We start from the raw sequence: 13731 nt of genomic DNA, 5'->3' as shown, positions 1-13731 counted from the left end.
CAATAAAGCCTGGCGGCCGTTGTTGCGCGCGAAACATTGAAAAACATGGCGGATGACATGTTTGGTTCGCGTTTTTAAAAATGACATATTAGTAATTTTAAAATCCATGTGTAGAAACATGATTGTCGTGGATACACGTTCATAAGATGGCAGAAATTTCAATCACCACAAGGGCGTTTTATGGGAGCAATTCAAAGAGGTTTGTTCACGGAACGGCTTTTCATTTCATCAGCTGTAAACTGTGTAGCTGATAAAGATAATTTTCATAGTTATTTAAATTTTCTGGCTGTAGATTGAATAAAGCTTGGCAGCAAAAGATGAATAAACTGGAAAAGTGCGCCAGGGAATTCGAAGATAACCCAATTTTACTCAAACGTCAAAGGTACACAGTTTTATACTGTATTTAACATTAGCCATCAATTGTCATTAAATTTTCCAGTTTACCACGTGAAGGCAAAAGTGAGTTATCTAAAGAACCTCTGATCTCGTTAAAATGCTGGGGAAGGCTCCTATATTTTCCTTCCTGAAAAGTGCTGTTACCGGTAATACTCTTCGCTTCAAAATACAACACAACTCTGGGATGAGGTCACTTGTAGGTAGAACCAATGTTGCATGCATAGCGATCTAAACTTTTTAAATCATACAATGACTGTTGGAATAAAGGTCTTCCCTTAGTTTTACAGCTGCTGAATGTCTGGAATATAATTCTGTGATTCCAGTGCCCTGTCACTTCCCCTACTCTGCATTTTAAGCTTTGCTCCAGTTACTATTCAGTCTTGAGTCGTGTCCCAAACGATGTTGATATTTTTAGGATAAACGACCCTCCACCTATCTTTAAAACATTCCCAAGACAACAAATGGCCTTTGATTACCTCAAGACTTGTCAAGAGGTAGGTGAGCTACAGTTCAAAATTTCTAATTGCTTTATTCTCATTTCTGGAAGCAAACATCAAGTTTTTTTCTCGTCACGTCAGGATTATTTACTCTTTCTCAAAGCTTCTTTTCAACTACATGGTAATTTACTGTAACTAGCATGCATAGGCCTAATATCACTCTGAAAGGCAATTTTGATTAATCCTCAAAGAAAAAAAATGCCTACACTTTTGGGGATCTTGGTGGTTGATGAAACATCAGCTCATAAAGAACAAGAATTCTCCTTAGACAAATTTGGCATAGCTGTTGTTGATGTACACCAAGGGCAGGCAACAGCTACCAATGTGTTCTTAACTATTTCATAGCTTATTAAATAGAGTTACTTCAACTATATTTTTATTTGTTTTTGAAAGAATCTCTTGGAATTTAAGCAATGTAACTGGGTTTTTTCCTCAGAGTAAGAGTATCTTGGATCTGTTTTTCTCTGTATACTCTACTTTTTTTGTGTTTATTTTCACAATGAAACAAAAATAAATCAAGGAAAGGAGGTAATAAACTAACTTAGCACATTTTATGGTGATATTTCATTTTGTCATTGGATAGGATGTTCATGTGTTTGCTAAAGAGAAAGACTGTCATGGAAAACGTGGCTATATTGTTGCAACTTTGCCATACTTTTGGCACAAGTATACAAGGTCAGGTATCATGTTTATTTTACTGCAATTCTTAGCAAACTTAACCCTTTCATTAGTAATTATCCTTGCTGTCTGCCATACAATTTAACCATTCAACCATTAATCCCCTAATTGAAATTTTTCTTTATTCTCATTACTTGTCAGCTTGATATCATACTGACAGTGTAAGGAGAAATTCTGTCTAGGTCACCAGTGGGACTTAAAGGTTAAATAGTTCAGAAGAGTTTCTGGCAAAGTAAGGGTGGGTCTAGAACTTTTCATAGGAGACTTTGTGACCTTACTGATGTCCGCTCTGACAAATAGAAGGGCTATTAGAAAGAGCAGTGCCAAACTACCATTCTTATAACATGTAACAAACATTTTTTAACCATGTCTCATGTTTTGCTTCAGTGCAAATGAACCACAGGTTTTTCTTTTTTTATGCACAATACTAGTTATATAAGAAAGCTACAGGTCATCTCAGGGGGAGAGGTGTGCATGCCCTGCACCCCTCCCCTAGATCTGCTCCCTGCAAAGCATGGTCCTTTGAAACTGCTAGCGGTGCAAAACTGAAAAACACCTGGTGAGATGGATCAGTGAGGCTAGCCAAAGAAGACTTCAATTGACACTTGTACAGATCCCAAATTTGAAATGATCAAATAGCTTGAAATGAAGAAACTTAAAAAAAACAGAGAACATTTTCTTTCCTTGTAATTTGATGTCACCCTTTCCTGATGTTCCTTTTTCTCAACTTGGCAGGATATGTTCATCAGAGGACAGAAATTATTATGAAGTTATACCAGAGGGTAATCTTAAATCTGTGTATTATTTAGCTGTTTATATATTTAATTCTCATTCTTCAACTTCATGTTTTCATTCCCAAGATCTTATTAGTAATTCTCCTTACTCTGTTGCCTTCAATTCTTATTATTTTAGTTTGGACAAATTGGTGTTGGATTGACTTATGATCCCTGAATTGACGTTTTTCTGTATTCTCATCACTTGTCTGCTTGATACTGTATTGATGGTGTAGGGAGATATTCTGTCTTCATCACTCAATTTGGAGTAAAAGGGTTAATTAGGAGTGAGACTGTGTTGAGAACTGAGATAGGAATCTATTCTAGATTGCGGTTTTCCTCCAAACATCCAACTAATCAATTGTTGTTGAGATGAAGAAGGTGGCGGTTGTAGTCATTGATGCCAAAATAGGAGCCTGATGTTGTGAATGATTGTTGTCTATAAAACAGGGAAGTCTGGTTGCAGCTCAAACACCTTGGATTATGTTGCAATATTATTTACCTTTGAATAATTCTAGGGGCTGCTTGCCGACTGTATTTTGACCTGGAATTTAAAACCGAATTTAATCCACTAAAGGATGGAGCCAGTATGGTAGACATTTTCATCAAGGTGAGTCCAAGGAAATTGACTAGAGGAAAGGGAATAATGCAGATAAACAAGGAAATATTTGCCATGTCTGAGTATATATGTTATTTACTGGGCAGGAGGTCTTTAATGGGGAAAAACTGTGTTGGAGGTCTAGAGTACAACGTAAGGCCTCAGGCCTCAGGTGGTACTCAAGACCTAGGGCACAGTTTTTCTCTTATGGACTGATCTACATATGTAAACCTGTAAATTACTTGTTTATTTTTTCTACCGGCTTCTCTTTTTTCTGCTGTGCAGCAGATGGTGGAGAGCAAGGACTGGACTCAGTTGGCTGTGTTGTATTGTGGGTTGTGATGGTGAATTCTCCAATCTGTTTGCTCAATTAAAATCCTGATATGTTCTTCTTAATGAACATTAAAGGAAGGAAATACTATGGAGTAAATATGAATGATTTTTCTATTTCAGTATGTGTGTCACCACCTGAAAAATATGTATGGTGTTGACTGTGACAGGAAATTTATTATAGATTTGGATTCAAGGTAAGTTACTAGTAATGAATGATTATTCCCATGCCAAGAAATGATTCAGATAAGAACTCTTATTATCCCTGGGGATTGTTATACGTCTGTGATATACTAGTACTTAAACGAATGAAATAAAATTGGTCGTTGTTAATTTCTTTCTTCAATCCAAGTGAAATTATTCCTGAGTTCTTCCACACTTGGGAGCTCAACAATTGTAATAATTATTAGGATTATATTAGCCTCCTTCTTGTTATTTCTGTCAATAGCTTCTCTTATTTTCCTCTTTGACTTTTTCCATCACTGTTCTTTGGCTAAGATTGTGACATTCATAGTCACAATATCCAAAAGAACCAAACTTCATAGTCACAATATCCAAAAGAACCAAAACCAGACTCTAGTAAAAGGTATCTCTTTATCTCTATTCACCATGCTAGAGTTGTAAGACAACTTTCTTTCTATAAAATTATTATGGTTTTGCTTTGTTGATCTAGCTTCAATCCCTGGATCATTAACAAGTATATGTACATTGTTGTTGATTTGATTTCAGCACTTCTTCTAAGTTTTCAAGACATCTGATATTCCACTTACCTGGTGCTGTGTTTAAAGATAACATTCATGCTGGTAGGGATACAGTTATTTATGGCACAGAAAATATTTACTCTGTTATGCTACTACATACAGTCTGAAATTCTTCAGATAATTTTCTAAAGTTATTGATGATAGGATTTTTTGCTTTTGTCCTGTTTTTAAGTGGTAAAATTTTAAGGTGTTTCATTAACCCTCAGAAAATGGGTTTTACTCTCATTGTCAGATACTCCAGCTGAATTTCAAAGGTCCTAGCTGTGTTTAATTCAGATGTGAAGTTGTTACGTACTATTTTACAGCATTCTCCATTTGCTTTAGACAATTCTCATGCTGCTAATGACAATTTGTGAAGAAAACCTTCAATTTTGAATGTTGAGAATTCTAATTTTCAGGAAATTTTGTCCGACACATTTGCACATTGCTGGAAATGAAGCTCAGAGTTGGTACTGAGTTTTCTGTAAACAAAGACATGGGTTTTACATGTAACTCTCATCAACCAACAATGTCAGGGAGTGAGGTCTTGACTGGAAATGCCCCCATACCTGAAAATGCTGAAAAGATATGTGAGGAAAAAGAACTTGAAAGCCTTACCTCAGGTGCAGTTTTGGGTTGATTGTGTAGTGTTTGCATTTTATTATATTGTTGAGTTAAAGTGTGGCTCAAACTCATCCCAATAAAACAAAGAATAAGTGTTCAGAACATTGTGGCCCCTTAATGTCAGAGCTTCTCCAGGTTTCTGTGGCCAGTCTTTGACAGGTAAACACAGCTGTCAAATGACAGGCATGCATAAGGGAATTAATTCTGACTTAATGCTCTCCGATTTGCCTTCCAAAATTTTGTAGGAAAACATAAGAAACAACTGCTGTTTTGCAAAATGATTGAAAGGAATATGAAACATTTGTAGAAATTTCTTTAAAAAATAAGGGAAAAGAAGAACATTCTGTTTTGAGGTTTACAAAACAAAAAAGGTTTTACACGCGTAAAACATAGTGACTTACTGGCTTGTGTGGAGAGAATCACTGTTGGAGCTGAGCCTCTTGCCGAGAACACCAGACCCCTAAACACACACAAAAAAAATCAAATTTGTTGAGAGGATAAATTCATAGCTTTCATTTGCCTTTGCAGTTAGCCTACAAGAACTACGAGAACTTGTTGTGAAGGATGGAAAAGGTGAAGTGGGGATTTTCTGTGATCAAGGTGTGTGTAATGATGTGTGAGAAAAAATCAAGTCAGTACATGTGAATGACACATTGTTCTTGAGCAGAAGGGAAAATTTTTGCCTACTGACTTCATCAGTTTTAATTTTCAGGTGTTTATACAAAAAATAGAAACTTTCGAATTTTCAAGTCAACAAAGATAGGAAAAGATTCTCATCTGATTCTCTCCAGTCAGAACACCTATGAGGTATGTAATGAATGTATTCTTAGAATGCATTCGATTCCTCATGGGCACTCAGAATTTTTCTTTGTCTTACGCTCGTGACAAGACGAAAAACATCTTTCTATATTTATTTACCGAGCTCAAAACTTACCATCTCTCTTATTTCCATCTACAAATATTACGCTATCGACATTGCTGATCCTAGCAGTATGCAGGACGCGTGTCATATGAACTTCGTAATAGACCTCGCTCACCGTGGAGTCTCTGTGGTTCAGTGGCAGAGCATCGGAGCGCGGAATCCGTAGGTCTGAGGTTCGATTCCTCATGGGAACTCAGAATTTTTTCTTTGTCTCACACTCGTGACAAGACGAAAAACATCTTTCTATAATGTATCTTTGTTGTCCCTTAAATATTAACACTTATCAGATGGAGAGAGTTTGATCACATTTTTCGTGTCTTGTTTGTCATGTGACAGCCCAGCTTCAAAGATGTGAAAGGAAGTTTCTCCAAAGATCCTGAGTACTTGCTATTTCTTGATTCACTAGTTTCCAATGTCAGGTGAGTACGCAACTCGTTTTACAATTGTGATGACAAACTTGAGTCTTCACGCGGTACAATTTTTTCTGACGTAATTCCATGGTTGGTGCTTCTTTCTGTATTTTAAACCTTTTCTTTATCAAACAGCATGCAAGTGGGTGGAAAAGATGTAAAAGTTTTAACATGTGGCAACTGTGAGAAATCTTGCAAAAGATCCTCTCGAATGGATGCACGCGATTCAAGTATGTTTTGTAGCTAACTTTCTGTTTAGAATGTTTATGAAGATGTAATTTTGAAGTAAGTGCAGTGCTAATTTCCCGCTCGTGGGAGGATTTGAAACGAGTTGGGGAATGGGTTTGCGAGGGGTCTGGCATTCAATATCAGTGCTGAACTCCTTTCCAGACCTATCTCGCGTTGCTCATGGCCTTTTTTTTTTCCCGCGGGCAAGGAAATCCCAAGCGTTAATAACGATGGCCTTCTCGCAGGTTAGATAGTCATCGGATAATTGGCTTGTACTCGGCCCATTTTCGGCCGACAGCCGACAATCAAACGACTGTTAGCCGACAATCAAACGACAGTTAGCCGACAATCAAACGACAGTTAGCCGAAAATCGACCGACAGTTTGCCACTGTCGATCTGCGCGTTAGGTGGAGCGGATTCCATACCCTTCCGGTGGTTACCTTATTCAGTGATGTTACAGAAAGTTAAGCGCAAGAAGGAAGTTTGTCTCTTCTCAAGTTCTTCTCCTTGTTGTTAGGTTCGCCTTCTCAGCATGGATATGAACACTCCCCTTATCCCGAGATTGACAACTTTATCTTAAGTGTTCTCAACAAGGGTGGAGTACAGGGTCAGATCAGGAGATGGGTTTATTTCCCACAAGGTACCGTCTTAGAAAGAAGCTATTGCTAATAAAAGATAATTGTATACATAAATGAGTTTACATTTGTGAGGAGTATGGGTAACAAAAAGTGAGTCATCTTTGAGGATTGAAGTCCCAGTTAGTCCCGCTTTTGACATTAAATGATGTTGCAAGTGAGTCTGGTACATTTTTTTTTTTGGGAGCCAAGTAATAAACAAGGTGATTACAAAGGAGTCTAGAGACAAATATGCTTGATCAGTTGAACAACAATTTCGGAAATACTTTTTGTTTTAACTGAACTTTCAAGAAGGCTTCCAAGCTTCCAAGCTTCCAAGATAGTTCTTTTCTTCTATTTTTTTAATATATTTTTTTCTCCAAGGATTGACTGCTGTTAGTTATGTTGACTTTGCAAGGGGATGGTACAAATGGCTCACTGATCTCTAAAGAATAAGAACATTTAGGAACATGAAATGAATATTTATGTTACGTATAAGTTCTGTTCAGTCTGAGGAATACTCCTGGAAAAAAAATGCAAGGAACAGGAGATCGGCCATTCCTTCAAATTAAGTGAATCAGGCTTTAATTGGTCGAGGGAATTGCTAGGAATAAAGCCTGAGCAAACCAATTTCTTTTTTTATTCAACAGGAAAGTTAGTCACCTATGATGTTATTAATAACCGTTGGTGTGAAAACATTGGAAGAGCGCACAAGAGTAATAACGTGATGTAAGCAAAGAGCTGCTCTCTTAATAATGATTATCAAGCAGATTCCATGTTACCTTTACTTGCCTCTGTTCAGTAAGAGATCACCGGTGAAGTTAAAACGTGTTAAGAACAAAAAAGTGGATCAAGAGGTGCAGCCGAGTGTGTCACTGCTGTTCTTATCACATTGCGACATCTTCTGTGATCTGTTGCTGTCCATACCCACGGTAACATGAAATCTGTTTGTGTAATACTGTAATAAAGCAAAAGGATGTTCATGGTGACGTCCTCTATGCGTCTGTCCCCTAATAGATCATAAGTAAGGACCAATTAAACCGCTCGTGTTCTTCAGCTTATTATACATATATGTTATTTGCCGGCTGGGAGGTCCGTATGGTGAAAAACTGTGACCGAGGTCTTGAAAATGCTGCCCTCGGCCTACGGCCTCGGGCAGCATTATCAAGGCCGAGGTCACAGTTTTTCACCATACGGACCGACCCTTAGCCGGTAAATAACATTTTTTTTTTTTTTAACTTAACGAAATACATTCTGAAAGAACCCGAATGATTTACGGCTATAAATACGGCAAGATCTTCCATAAACTGAACAGTTTTTGAGCGAGTAAATGGTAGTCGAAGAAAAGGTGATACAAATTGAAGAGAGATGCCTCACCGAAACATTTTCACTTGCGTAATGATAAAGGTGATTTAAAAGGCTTCCAAACAAAGTATGAAACATTATTTTTACAAGTATCTGTCACAATCCGACACCTGTCAATTAGAGAGCGCGTAAGAAAAAAAAAGCGCAAGAAGATTTGAAAAACAACAGAACTAGTTTGGCAAGGACTGTCACGACAGTGTTTTCTTCAAAAACAGTCGATGATATAACGGAAATCATTATTCACTCTCATCGACGATTCATTCATGTACGAAGATTTACCTCTGTTCATTAAGTAAACGGCCAGGAAAGTAATTGTGAGTAAGTTCAAATTTTTTATTTTGAAGTTGTGAGAGTTTGCTCGTTTGTTTGCTGCAACGGCGTGTGTAAATCTTGTCTTTCCTCCACAAAAACTAAATTCGAACGGCACACACCAACGAGACACAAGGGGATTTAATGCGGCCTTTTCTCAATAAATTCCTTCGGTTTCTGTTGTGCAATTTATGGCCCAAATGTCCAAATTGAACGGACTTGGAAAGACTCACAGAGAGCGTATATTTATTGTCGAACTGAAATTAAAACTTCGCTCGCTCTTTCACTACGAACAAATTGTTTGAGAAAATTCAGATATTAAATGAATGAAAGTTCCATTGTTCAGTTTACCTGTAACCAAATACCTCACGTTTTAACTTTCTAGGTACTTTTTGTGAACGATTAAAATCAATTGCAGACGGTTTTTAGGCCGCTTGTCAACTAACGTAACGACACTAAAGCTTATACAAATTCATTCTGAAACCAATATTTTTTTGTCAACCAAAGTGATTTGAGAGAGAGAAAAGAGAGGATTCATAAGTTATTCGTCGGCTTGAGATAGTGACCGATGTGTTTGCTTAAAAATACTGCCCAGCCGGCAAAACGAGTTATATTTATGAAAAATGGCAACGAAAGTTGAGATGTACTCGGCGATTCACGAAAGCGTTACCGTGGCCCGTGGGCAGAGATAGGAAAATACTGACCGGGTTAGGAACCAATCAGATTGCAAGATTCGTTACCGTGCCCTCTCAAAAAAAAATAAATAGAGAATAATACAAGGGCGCGCGTAGATATGGAATTTCTCTTCGAGTATTTAACTTGATAGCTCACAAGTGAGCGCAGCGAACGAGTGAGATGTCGAGTTGAACACGAGAGGGAGAAATTCCATATCTACAAGAAGCCATGTATTATTCTCCATGTATAATAAGCTGAAGAACACGTGCATGTTGTATTATTTTGTTTATCATATAAACACGATAGCCCTTTGGTGACAAGAAAAGCCGACGTCATTAAGAATGAAAATAAAAGAATCGAAAATCGTACAGTGTGTCGGCCCTTAGGCTCAAGATAGAAAAATGCGTTGAATCATGCTTATAAAAACAACAGTGGGCGTTATTTTCCATTTACAAATTCTCATTTATTGACTTTGTCCTTACCGACAGAAATCTTTCAGGTAAACGGCCAAAATCGGCCCGTGGCAAATCTTCCAGCTGTCGATTTTCGTTCTCAGCCGCGAGAAATGCCGTTACCAAAGCCACTGAATACGTAACTTTCGGTTTTCCTTTTCGCACATCGGTTTTCTTTCCCTTCTTGAAAAGTTTGAACGTCACTTTCTGTGAGCGGTACGGAGTGTTTAGTGTTTTAACCGCCATAATCCGAGAAAGTTCCGACAAACGGCCTTGTATTAAGAATCGTGAGGCTTCGCTGTTCATTCATCAACCTGACCGAGTGGCGCGAAAGGCGAGTGACGTGTCAACAGCTGATTGGCGATATCAAACACACGTGAAAACATATCGTGTTTTTTTCACGTATGTTGTTACGGCTTTTCTCATGGCTAGAAATCCTTGTATAACACCGTAGTTTATATGATAAAAACTATTATCGTTTGCCTCTCGATGTCTTCACTCTCGGTTTGGATCGCGACGATTCTACAGCATGGTGCTTATGTTGTTCACATGATTAGGTAAACTTATAACCGTATGTAGTTGGACGTGGTGATGATGGTGGATACGAAACCTTCCTTTAAAGAATGTAATGTTGATAAAGTAATATATAATTATTATTTTTATGAATTTTCCTTAAAAATAAATCAATTATTATTGAATGTGAGAACACCTAGTTAATTTTTTTTTTCTTGCATGTTAGGATTGTGGCAGACTTGAGACTTGGTGTTTATTACCAGAAATGTCACGATCCCGACTGTAGAAGGATTGACTATCGTTCCCCTGGTATGTGAGTATTAGCTGCAAAAAAAAGACATCAGTTGGTAGTATTTCTTTAAGTGCAGGCTTAAAATGGAGGAAGCGGTGAAACGGGTCGCGGAGAGTTCTCGCACAGATTCCAATCGTAATTCAAAGTATGGTATTGTCAGGAACTGGAGAACTAGCCTTCAGTAAAACTGTTCTGGAATTGAACCAGGGCTAGATAAATCTTCATATATATGTAATTTTTCTTCAAATCTTTAAAAGTACTGTTCCAGCTTTGTACAATTTTATGGATCCTTTAATAAGGTAGTCTAAATACACTCTCTTTTAAAATTGTGAAAAGGTGTGAATTTTTGCGAAACAATCTTGGGAAGAAGTCTTGGGTCTATTCTAAGCGGTGGCGAGCGCAAAACTTGAATTTCACATCAATCAACAAATTGTGGGAGTATTGACGCCGTAAACATCTTCTTATCATAGTGTAAGTCAGTTGTTGGATATATTCGAAAAAAGCAAATTATATACCATCTATCTTTTGGTTACTTTCAGAAAAGCCTATTCCACAGGAAATCAATCCATTGTCAAGTTGTGAGGTAATCGAGTAAAGATTTGTATATAATTCTTCGATCTTGAAGAATTCGAATACGGTTCATGAAGTATAGCTTACGCTAATTAATCATAAATTGAGAGTTGGTTGAGTGACAGACACGCTCTTTTGTTAATTTATTTTACAAAAGTTTCAACATTGATTTTTTTCACCTTTTAGTTTGATGAATTTTTAACTGATGATTTTGATGATCAAGAGCTTTGCAAGTTATTGTCTGAATGTGAGCAGAAGCCAAATGATTCCTGGAATGATGTGATGGAAGAAATTCTAAACGCGAATGAGAACAACATGAACAAAAATTGTGTCTCAAGAACTAAACAAGATGTAACGCAATTTGACAGCAGTGGTTATGTCACGCAACATCAAGTTAGTGATTGTGACTACGATAATGACTTGGACGATGAATTACTGCTTGAGCTTCAGATTCCCGAGCACTGTTATGATAACAAGGATGCAGTTTCACATACAAAGAGCCTTAAGGATCACAGCAAGTATATCTTACAATCATGTCACGATAATGACAATTACACGAATGAAACACTGAAGTTATTGCATGGGGAAAGTAACCAAACCAAATTAAGCAAAACGGCTGCAATGGACCTTTCATCAAACTATGTGATTTGTCAGGATGAAACACACGCCAGGATGAATGGAAAATGTATGTGTAGTGGAGTATTACCTGAAAATAATTGCGCTGATGATGTGAGGGTGAAATTTTTAACAAATGAGGAAGTTTCTGAGTGGCTAGATGAAGAGTCTCTTGATGATTTAGAGTTGTCCCTGGCTGCGGAGGAGGTCGAAAGTACAGCTTAACTCAAATGTATCCCACTAGTTTGGCAAACTAGCTTGTTCCGATACCCGACTCTTTGTCAGGGAAATTTTTGATGATGGTGTTACTTATTTCTTAAATCCAATTCGACTTGTAGAGCCCTGATTTTAAGGTCGGTTTGGACAAGTTTATTCAAAATACTTTAAACGAGTAATAAACAATATAGTACTGAGACATATCGGTTGTCAAATTCTTGTTAAGCTGGTTTTAGTGGGGAAGAAACCAGATGACCAAACCTCATCGAAAAAGATAGCTTTTTTCAGGCGTTCAGCTAGTAAAACGAAACGCGATTAGTAAACGGTGCAATAGTAGCGGGGTGGCAAAAAAACAAACAAACAAAGGAGGATTGGGATGCAGTCGCTGATCTGGCCCTTCACAAAATTGACCATCACATCTGGCTCTTGGATAGGGCATTTCAACACAGTTCTCGCACAGGGAAGGCGATGTTGAAGCTTCGACTTGATTGACGCAAAACATCTGTTGGTTACGTGTGATTTCAAAGACTTAAAGTCTAAATTATTCCACGTTATTGTAGTTGTTAGTAATAAGATGTAATGAATGTGAAAGCAATCTTCGCAGTATTGCGGACCCCTTAGGCAGAAGTGAAAAACAGTCCTGATAAAAACTTCAGGCCTGTACGGAATTTAAACACGTGACCTTTGCGATTCCGGGGCAGTGCTCTACCAACTGAGCTAACAAGGCAACTGGGAGCTCGTGATTATATTGGTTCGTAATAAAAACGTGAAGTGATGAATCATTGACTATGAATATATGAAAGTCATGTACGTGAACTGCGGTTTAAGAAAAAAATGTGAAAGCGATCTTCGCAGTAATGAACACTACTCAAACAGTAGTGAAAAAAAGGCTTGAAAAAAGAATCAGGCCTGTACGCTTTCATGTTCATTTCTTAATCTGCAGTTCACGTATATGATTTTCTTAGTCTTTAATATGGTGTCACGTTCTCTTTTGTGATCACTCTTTGCTACATTATGATTAAGCCTAGAACTCGAACCTTCCCCGTTCCCCTCGTTACGGTCAGCGACATTTATCGGAGAGGACTGGTGCAAAATACGTACAGCGACTTATAAACTGACTGATCTAACAAAACTTTTATTTGCCTGTGTGCAATCTGTTTGAACGTAAGCCAAGAAAACTGGGTCTTATTTATAACCTCGGCTAACTTCTGGGGTATAATAGAGAATAAAAGACGTAAAATCTTTATTCACGGTGAAATCATACCTTTAAAATGATCAATTCAATTTTTTTAGTGAAAAACACATTAACACCAAAATTAGCGAACGTTTTTTGGTTTTACTGTGTAGTTACTATTGATGTGTTTCCTAAGTTACTGTAAACGTTCTGGGGAAGCCCCCTTTCTTCAGATAAAGTGACGTTGGCTTTTTTTGGGGGTCAAAATATATGATGTGCTGTAGACTAATGCCGGGTGAAAATGGCAAAAACGTTTATATTTATAAGAATACGAAACTAGCTGAAGGTACAGTTGCTGACGTTTCAGCACAGATGTTTGAGAATGTTGTCTATAGTGACCTGAAATTAATGGAAAACTCATTCATAAGAATATTCCTTTTGAGATGATGATCTGGAAAAGCTGTATGCAACCGGCTTTCCGTATATGAATTCGAAGCGAGGGAGCGGCGAAATATTTTTCAGGTATCTCTCTCTTTCTGATATTCAAATTGTCGATAGAAGGAAAGATAAGATTAAATTCAATGAAATATGACACAAAATGAACCGAGTGAAGGGCGGATCTTTCAATTCTAAAGGAAAAACTGGTATATTCCTCACTGTTCAAACATGGCAATTATGAATTACTAGTTAAGTGCATTTTTTCGTTTGAAAGGCTGATATAGGAATTTATTGTTGCTCA

At 37.5% G+C, this 13731-nt stretch overlaps 1 protein-coding gene across 2 annotated transcripts; it reads left to right on the top strand.

Annotated features, from left to right (window-relative positions):
- Positions 1–55: 55 nt before the first annotated feature.
- Positions 56–12724, top strand: LOC131770918 (DNA-directed primase/polymerase protein). Of its 2 annotated transcripts, none has more exons than XM_059086636.2 (18): positions 56–199; positions 293–382; positions 812–890; positions 1477–1568; positions 2307–2353; positions 2863–2954; positions 3396–3469; positions 4002–4075; positions 4432–4635; positions 5165–5236; positions 5349–5443; positions 5895–5977; positions 6104–6198; positions 6715–6837; positions 7462–7540; positions 10352–10434; positions 10957–11000; positions 11174–12724. In XM_059086636.2, exons 1-18 carry the CDS (start codon positions 147–149, stop codon positions 11825–11827), a joined length of 2133 nt encoding a protein of 710 aa, XP_058942619.2. In that variant the 5' UTR covers positions 56–146; the 3' UTR covers positions 11828–12724. The 2 variants fall into 2 exon arrangements, with proteins under 2 accessions (XP_058942619.2, XP_058942620.2); XM_059086637.2 differs by having other exon boundaries at positions 10352–10438; positions 11174–11312.
- The last annotated feature ends 1007 nt before the right edge of the window (positions 12725–13731 follow it).

This window comes from Pocillopora verrucosa, chromosome 1 (genome assembly GCF_036669915.1).
Source record: "Pocillopora verrucosa isolate sample1 chromosome 1, ASM3666991v2, whole genome shotgun sequence".
NCBI classification, from domain to species: Eukaryota; Metazoa; Cnidaria; class Anthozoa; order Scleractinia; family Pocilloporidae; genus Pocillopora; species Pocillopora verrucosa.
This window is presented reverse-complemented; position numbering and strand designations above follow the sequence as displayed.